This window comes from Rhinatrema bivittatum, chromosome 3 (assembly GCF_901001135.1).
Source record: "Rhinatrema bivittatum chromosome 3, aRhiBiv1.1, whole genome shotgun sequence".
In the NCBI taxonomy this organism is placed as follows: domain Eukaryota; kingdom Metazoa; phylum Chordata; class Amphibia; order Gymnophiona; family Rhinatrematidae; genus Rhinatrema; species Rhinatrema bivittatum.
In genome coordinates this window covers 122,103,646-122,112,523 of record NC_042617.1, presented here as the reverse complement: position 1 = coordinate 122,112,523, position 8,878 = coordinate 122,103,646, and the positions used below count along the sequence as shown (strand labels likewise).

Genomic DNA, 8,878 nt, shown 5'->3' with positions numbered 1-8,878 from the left:
AGGCTGAAGAGCATTGGTCTAGCAAACATTTTTAGGCATGGTTCATCAGTACTGCTGCTGTGTCTGTCAGCACATAGGTGAGGCTCTCCCAGCAGCTGAATTTGTCAGAAAGTTTTTTTTTATTGAGGTTCCAATATGACTGGCACATCAAGCAGACTATGAAATGTGTATTTTGGGTTATGTGTAGAAGTGTATACTTCAACCTGTTTATTAAAGACATGATTATGTAGTACAATAAGAACATCATCATATAAACCTGCAAAACTAAGTGTACAGTGTTTTATATATGTTCAAGTTTACAAGCTTCTCTGCATTTGTATCAAACAAAAATGATAGTAAACCTCAATACATTTTACTCAACTAAGCTTGCTTTGGCTGAGTCTTTTACTGCTTATTATTCTCCCCACTCCCAAGAGATACATGGATTATACTAATGTATCCTACTACATAAGAATTATCAGAGAACCGTATGTTTTTCCCTTTTTTTCTGATTAGAAACTGCTCTGCATTCCCCTTTCACGTCTCTTGTAGAATTGAAAAAGATAAATATTCAAGTTTTCAAAAAATGGATGACCTTTAGTATCAAGATACAAAAGAGGGGGCCCATACGCATGTGTAATTAGGCTCTCTCTACAAGAGAAAGATAACTTCCCAGAAGGCATGCAAATTCGACAGAACCAGGTTTCCATTGAAGGTATTACATCTTGCCCTCCACCCCCAAAACTTGTTACATTTCTTCCTGCAACAACTAAGAGGCGAGCAATTAGGTTAGTTTTTATTGATCCAGGTTAAATTCAGGAGCAGGTTTCTCAAACTTGTTATATGCTAGCAGAGCATTTAATGTACTTTTGTCATTTGAGAAGTAAAATTAAAGAAAGATTTTGTGCATGATTCACGTTTTGAGCAAATCGAGAAAAGCTTTCACTATAAGTCGCTACATTTTTTTTAAAAGATTCAATTAAATCAAATTATATGAAGGTCAGCAATATCCATATTACAGTGTATAAAAACACAACAGAATTTGCAGAACCCTACAAGCACTGAAAATTGATTCAGGCATGCCTGAAAACTTTTGGAAAGGATGCAATCACTTCGATTCTTTTAAAACGTTGCGCCCCACTATCTTGCTTCTGTTTTTAAGCGCTCCATCTTCCTTTCTCTGTCAACCCACTCATCTTTTCTCCCTGGTTGTGCTGTCTCTTTTCCACTCTTCTCGTTCCTCTCAACACGACTCATTCCATTTCTTACACCTTCCTTTCTTCACAAAGTCTGAAAAGCACTGAAAAGCTGCAAGGAAGTGATTACAATGGCGCAATTCAGCAATAGAGTGGTTTTCAACAGTATTTTTGCTCCGACTGTACAGTCCATTCCTAAACTAAACGTGCTGCTGGCTCTAGAAGCCACAAAAGCACAAGCTGTGGCCGGCTCTACGAGTCCCAAAATCTACAAAAAGCGACCTACGTACATACCCTCCAAGCCACTGATATTTTTCTAATCTCCAGCGCATTCGGTACCCGATGTTCCCTTAACTCTGGCACGCCGTAGCTCACGGCCGACCGCCCCTCCCACCCTTGACCACGCGACAACAGAGTAGGTAAGCCAAGATAACTTTTATTAAGTGGAAGAAACGGCCACAGCCAGCATTTAACATTATAACCTTATTACTTTATATTGCAACAGCTTAAACAATTGGCATTAGCTAAATGCCACGCCCTCACCGGTACCTTGCTTGTTCTTCCCACCCCAATGCTTTTTTGGAGACGGCAGCCCTCCATCCTTCCGCTCCGTGAAGGTGGTATACCATTGGCACCCCACTCCGTGAATGCCAATCCCGCCTTCCGCTCCGTGAAGGGGAACACCCGCCACTGGCATCCCGCTCCGTGAACGCCTCCGTGGCTACTGCCGCTCCGTGCAGTATTCTGCCGCCTCCTCCCACCCCTGGCCTTGCGGGCCGCGATTATTGCTTATGCCAGGCCTTCATTGGGCCACCCCCAGACCGGCCATTATCTCGGTCTCAACCATGCTTAGTTATATCCATGCCCCCGCTTTCCCCCTATGCAAAGTCCTTGGTGCTGTGCTCCTCCCCTTCCCCCTCCCCCAACACCAAAAACTTCCCCTCTATGCAGCGATACATCCCCTTATGCTCCGGTGAGGGCACCCGCCAAAGTAGGAAACAGTAAAACCTTATTTGTTTTCTACCCCCACTAATTAACTAAAGCTGCTGTGGCCGTTTGCAGGGCAAGGATGAAGATATCTACCCCAACGTCTGATAAGTGAACCCCATCCGGCCTATACATGCCTGAACATGAGAGCGAAATATCATCATGCTTGATGACATACCCCCCTATAGCTCTCAACCACGTCCCCACTTCTTTATTTAATTTGCGCCTGCTTTTTTTCGATGGATTTGTGCGACCTCGCGTCCCTCCATACCAATCGGGGAATAATGTGGGACCATACCAATACCACGGCTGGCCATATAGCCTTAATTGCAGTCAAGTCCTTCTTGATCGTGATTATTAAGTCAATGTTTTTGACTGCGACCAAATCGTTACCGCCCAAATGACAGATGATAATATCAGGCTGTGGTAGTTGCCTGGCGTATTGGAGGATGCAAGGCATTAGTTGGACCCACCTCATCCCTCGTTTGCCGAGCCAGAATAAGCTGGCCTTGCTATGCGGTATGCCCATCTGCTCGCTGGAGGTCTTTCTCTTGGTTCTAATGTGCGCCCAATAAATGTACGAGTGCCCCATGATCCATATCACTTTCGCGCTCCCCGCTGGCGAGTCTATGATAGACAAAATAAAACGGTTATGTGTAACAGGACGGTAAATATATGCTTTTTATGTTTCCCAGTGAGACTGTTCATTGGGCTGTCTGGTTATTGGGTCGTATGTATGTTTTGAATTTACCGGATTTCCACCGCCCTAGCGCCTTAATTTGATCTTCGCTTAAACCGCTGCTGCTGGCGAAGGATGCTGCGCCTATTCGGAATGAATGTGTGTGATAAGCTCCCGCGTCTTCCCCTATCTTTTCCAAGCCTTTGCGTAGCATACTGATAAACTGGTAACGCGATAGCGCGTTGCCATCTTTGTGTTTTAGAAAGGGCCCTCCCCCCAGCGGGCGTACTTTGAGGTATTCTGTTGTAGCCCTTACGGGGCATATCACCCCCGTATGAGCAGGGTATAATGTAATCCAGCGACCTACTGCCCGTTGATCAGTTTTTGCTCGCCTGAGAAAGATCTGTACTGTCTCATTAAACAGCCTTATGTTTTCTATCAGGAGACCCCCATCCGATGCCCTGGTGGTCACCTTTGCCCTCGGGATAAGCTCGCTGTTTCTAAATGCACCAAAGAACATTAGTGAAAAAGCCACGGTCCATAGCTTTACCTCATAATTGTCCCAAACTAGGCTGGGGAGCTCCTTTACCAGTGCTTGTAGCAGCATTGGTGTGATAGGCTTTCTGGCGTCCCTTCTAACTGGTTCTTGTCTCCGCCAACCCTCTAATATCTTTTTTATGAGAAAGGAGTTGCTAATTGAGCCTATCCCCCATAGTTTGGAGACGAAAACAATAGCAGCTACATGTTGCCCTGCCTGTGCTCTTGATACTCCCGAGTTCTTGAGGTAGAGCAAGAACTCTGTTACATTTCTCTCTGTCATTACATTTCTCTCTGTCATTGTCCCCTGAACTTGCGTGTTATTTGATTGGCAAAATTTTTGGAACAGGCTCCAGCCGCGTGCATATGCTCTCCCCGTACTCTCTGCCAGAGCCGATCTCAATATGGAGGCGATTCCGGGCACCCTAATTCCCAAATCCGCGGAGGGACGTGATAAGGGTGATGCTCTGCTTCCGGGGCCAGGAATGAAACGAGACCACTGACAACGAGACAATGCATCAGCGATGCCGTTAGCTTCCCCCGGAACGTACTTAGCCTTAAAGACCAGGTTAATGCGCAGGCAGAGCAGTACTAAATCCCGCAATAGCCTAATGACCCTAGGGGAGTGAGCGGTGAGAGAATTTATCGCCTGTACAACCGCCATGTTGTCTGACCAAAAAACCACTCTTCTGTTGTGGAAACATGCTTTCCACATGTGTATTGCTGCAACAATGGGGAACAATTCGAGAAAAGTGATGTCTCTGAGTAAACCCATGGCTTCCCACTGTACTGGCCATCGTTCCGCGCACCATTTCCCAGCCAGATAGGCCCCAAATCCAGCGCTCCCCGCTGCGTCGGTGTAGAGCTGCAGCTCCCTATTGGTCATGATTGGGTCCCTCCAAACTGTCCGCCCATTATATTCCCCTAGGAATGTCTTCCATACTATGAGGTCCTCCCTGAGCTCCTTGGTGATTCTAATGAAATGATGGCTCCTGCGAATACCTGCTGTGGCTTGGGACAATCTTCTCATGAAGGGGCGACCCATGGGCATGATCTTGCAAGCGAAATTGAGGTGACCAATGAGTGACTGCATTTGTTTTAGCGTGATTTTGCGTGATTGTTCGGTAGTAGATATGTTGGCGCGTAACGCTTCTAGTTTTGCGGGCGGTAGGCGTGTGACCATTTGCAGAGTATCAATTTCGATACCGAGAAATGACAATTTTTGTGACGGTCCTTCTGATTTGTGCTTAGCTAGCGGAATGCCTAATTCGTCAGTTTTCCGGGTGAATGCTTCGAGGCCTTGCGCACAGGCCTGTGTGTCCCTATGGCCGGTAAACAGAAAATCATCCAAATAGTGTATGATTTTCCCTTTCCCGATGTCCTGCTCTACAGCCCATTGCACAAATGTGCTAAACCTCTCAAAGTAGGCGCAAGATATAGAGCAGCCCATCGGGAGGCATTTATCGAAGTAATATTTACCTCGGAATTGAAACCCCAACAGATGGAAGCAGCTTGGATGTATTGGAAGCAAGCGGAAGGCTGATTCAATGTCGGCTTTTGCCAACCATGCCCCTTGCCCCCAATGCCTCACCATGTCTAATGCCTGGTCGAATGAGGCGTAGGCGACCGAGCATGCTTCGGGGTCCAAGTAATCATTCACTGACCCACCCTCTGGGAAGGATAAATGGTGAATCATTCGGAATTCCCCTGGCTCTTTTTTTGGGAACCACCCCCAGAGGGGAAATCCTAAAATTGAGGTAGAGGTTTGTCCTTGAATGGGCCTTCCACCCTACCCATGTCGCTTTCTTTTTTGATCTTTAGTGCAATGACCTCTTCATTATTCCTCGCAGATAAGAGATTCTTAGCCTCTGTGGCGGTTTCTGGCCCCATGAAAGGTGTATGAAAACCTTGGGAAAACCCTTCGTATAGCCATCTGGCCTCCTTGGGCTGATAACCCTTTAAACAGACCTGCAAGCTATGTATCTTAATGGGGGTAGGTGCTCTAATGAATTTATTGTTGCTCTGTGTGGGGGATGGTTCCTCCCCTTGAGCATTTTGTTTGAGGGTGGCCTGCACCGCATCCCATGCAGGCGTGTCTGAATTTGCAGGCAGCAGCGAATGCAAAAACCAGAGTTGAACAGCCTACAGATGGGAGTCCCCCCCGCCCCTAAATCTAGTGGCTTGCCCCCACCTTTGCCCTTGACGAAAGGGCTGACCTTGCCGAAATGGAAATCTTCCCGTAAAAGTATGTTGGCGAGGAGTTAACCATGTACTCGGCTGGTATGCATTGCCAGCGAAGCCAGGGACAACCTCCTGCACCGGTCGGTACGGTGTGATTTTTGAGAGCCAGAGGTCAATATCCTTGCGATCCCATTCTAAACCTGGGTTCACAGCCATATTCCTTCTGAACTGCTCATCATACTCCAACCAAGCCGTACCGCCATACGTGCGATAAGCACCACAAATGACGTCCTGGTAAGCAATTAAGGAGCAACATTTTTCAGGAAATTTTTGACCTATGATGGATGACAGAATTCTGAATCCTGCTGACCAATTAGCTAGCGTCTTAGCGATGCAGGGTTTCTCCCTAGCTGAGAGTTTGCACGCTTCGTGGCATTTGGGATCGGAACCCTCCCCTTCTTTCCTGAGCAGCTTGAATATATCTACATATTCGCTGCGCCATATTTTCTCTTTTAACGCCTCTGACACATGCGCGGTTAGTGAGCCCACTGTACATGTGTATTGTGCAGCGTTATTGCCATTCGTGGCTGAGCTACCAGTGGTATTGTGCCCATTGGTCCCCAGCTGACCCACCGTTGTTCCAACCGCCGTAGCTGTGGTTGGTGTTCCAACAGCTGTAGCTGTGGCTGGGGTTGTTGTCACAAGTAAAATATCCCCCATGGGTCGTCCTGACTGCCCTGTTTCCTGTGTTGGGCTAGTGTTAGCATTACCCTGCCCATGCCAGTTATCGAAAATAGCTTTCATAGCAGCGAAATTGTCAGTAGGAGCGCTTTGTGGCCCCAGCCACACTTCGCTGCCAGTCCATGAGCTGACGCAGCTGTCGTTCGGTAACATTGCCGAAGTTCTCTCGTGGCGGTGCTGCAGGGGTCGGTGCTGCAGGGGTCATGTCCCGTGGAGGGGGCTGCTCCGGTACATAGCAGCCCAAATGGCTGATGCTACGCGGTTGTCGTGTGCTTGCGGATTTCCTCTTCTTATTCCTCTGTGTCTTGGTCTTACGTTTTTCGACTTCTGGCGTTGCCGCGAAGTTTTCCTGCAATTTGCTTGGCTTCCGACGTGCTCGCTTGGCTGGAGCCTGAGCCTGGTCCGGCATAAGTGCGGACGGGGCAGAAGCCATAGCAAACTGAGTGGTAGCCATGCTGTGTAGACATATTAAATGGTTAGATCCCGCACAGTTTTGGGGGGGGGGGGCATATGAATAGGTAGCCAAACGTGGGTGTGCGCACACCTGCTAAGGGGGGTGGGTGGGGGAGGGGGCAGCGGGAGGCGTGCAAGGAGCCGGGGGGGGGGGGGGGCGGCGCACGTTTCGGCCCGGCAAGTTTGGGGGGGCTGGACGGGAATAGGATGGGGGTGGGGGCAGCTGAGGAAGGTGGGGGGGGGGGGCGAGGGGCGGCCAGACTCTGTGGGGAGGCGGGAGTGCCGGCGCATGGGGGGGGGGGCCTGGGGAGTAAAAGAAAAGTAATAGTAAAAGAAAATCCTGAAAGTCCATGTGCTGACCTCCAAAATGGCCACTGCCATGTGCTAACCTCCCAAAATGGCCGCTGCCATGTGCTAACCTCCCAAAATGGCTGCTGCCATGTGCTGACCTCTGCTGGCAAGCCCTTCCCATGAGAACCACAATACCATGCTAAGATGTAAGCCGACCTTACATTAATATTTTAATTTACTTTGTATAGAGCTGCATAGCGCAGCCTAAATCATATCTATCAAGCTGAGGGTCCTGTACCCCTTATAATTCAGTATAAACGTGCACATGGGACAGCTGTCCCTTTAAATGGTAACCGAATACTAAATATCACCTTTAGGATTAATATAAAAAACATCCTGTTAACCTGGCTGAGCACTCAAATGCCATACCGCTGTCCCATAGACATATCATCAGAATTCCCAACTACGGGATGCTGGCTACTTTTTAATTGTCAGATTACTTAGGTATAACAAAGCACATCCACAGGTTGTTGAGGTAGCATGGTAGACATGAAGCCTGCCCACTTCCTAGCAATTTAGAGAGCTAGGGGTAAAGCAATACATAGAAAACGTCGATTTTAAAGTAAAGCAAGCCTACAAGATCAGTGCTCTAACCACTGAGCTACCAAGCCTGCTACTGCCAGCCATGTGCTCTAACCACCTATGCATTCACCATGTGTAGACCCCTTCAATGGCGTTTCTTAAGAGGCTACAAGTGAAAGATAACCAGCCCTGCACTCGCTGCCCTTTCAATAAATACAGCAACATGCAGAGCAAGCATTGTGCTGAAAGCCAGCCATGAGTTCATAAAATATATATATAATAACAGGTAAAGTGTGGCCATGTGCCCATGGCGTTTCACTAAATATATTAGTTAAAATATATATAACCAGCCATGTGCTAAGGCATTTCCTTAAATAAAATAACATTCCAGGCAGAAGCAGCCATGCATTCAAAGCCTTTTCATTAAATAAAGTACTGGTAATGCAGAGCCAGTTCAATGCAAAAGGGGGGGGGGGGGGGGTGAGCATACCTTCCAGACCTTAGCAACACAAAATTACCATTAATATTCTCAACATTTTGCCTATAAGCCACAAAATCTATGTACTTTACCCAATGATGTAATCAAAGAAATCGTTCCTGCTCCTTTAGCTGATCTGCTCCTCTTACAGCACAGCCGTGCTGGAGGCAAAGTGAAAGTAAAAGCAAAACTGTTGTAGCACAGCCGTGCTGAGGTCAGCCTGTTGCTCTCGCTTCCAGGCTGCAAATGTGCTCCCCCCACCCCACCCTACCTCTAAGTACCCGAGCTCAGAGATGCCGCCTTCCTTGTCTCATTGGCTCATGCCCAGGTTTGAACTGGCCCCTAATCCCATTGTCCGCCCCTCTCCGCACCTAGGCTGTGCCCCCCCTCCCTCTTGCCTGCCGCACGTCTGCCCAGTTATACGGCCCATGCCTCGAGAGGCGGGCCTCCTTTAACACATTAAAGCAGTCCGTCCTGAGAAACGCAACCAGCATCTACCAATCCCCGGAAGATGGGCGCACAGTAAAATCCTCCATTTAAAAAAATAATGCTTCGACTGGGTCACTGAAAGCACAAACACAACCCACCCCAGCCCACAGAAAACCACACGCTAAATTGCAGCCGACCCCAACTGACATCAGCATCATCCAACCACCAACCTCCATATGAAAAACACAGAACATCACGGCCAAAAGACAACCAATCACCGCCTCAACAGACGACGGGAGCCGCCCAGTCCAGAGTCTGCGCCTTCGGCTCCACCAAACTCTTCTA

At 48.1% G+C, this 8,878-nt stretch overlaps 2 protein-coding genes across 3 annotated transcripts; both read right to left on the bottom strand.

Moving 5' to 3' along the window:
- Window positions 1-223: 223 nt before the first annotated feature.
- LOC115087034 lies at window positions 224-5,532 on the bottom strand. Of its 2 annotated transcripts, none has more exons than XR_003855399.1 (2): window positions 2,636-5,532; window positions 224-1,287 (listed from the first exon to the last, which is right to left on the bottom strand). XR_003855399.1 is itself a non-coding variant. In XM_029593684.1 (2 exons), the coding sequence occupies exons 1-2, from the start codon at window positions 5,072-5,074 to the stop codon at window positions 2,867-2,869; spliced, it is 2,079 nt and encodes a 692-aa protein (XP_029449544.1). In that variant the 5' UTR covers window positions 5,075-5,532; the 3' UTR covers window positions 2,049-2,866. The 2 variants fall into 2 exon arrangements, 1 of the variants encoding a protein (XP_029449544.1); XM_029593684.1 differs by lacking the exon at window positions 224-1,287 and having other exon boundaries at window positions 2,049-4,455; window positions 4,585-5,532.
- On the bottom strand, window positions 5,521-8,461 carry LOC115088521. The gene is made up of 2 exons (XM_029596781.1): window positions 8,197-8,461; window positions 5,521-6,755 (listed from the first exon to the last, which is right to left on the bottom strand). The coding sequence occupies exon 2, from the start codon at window positions 6,451-6,453 to the stop codon at window positions 5,521-5,523; it is 933 nt and encodes a 310-aa protein (XP_029452641.1). The 5' UTR covers window positions 6,454-6,755; window positions 8,197-8,461.
- Window positions 8,462-8,878: the final 417 nt, after the last annotated feature.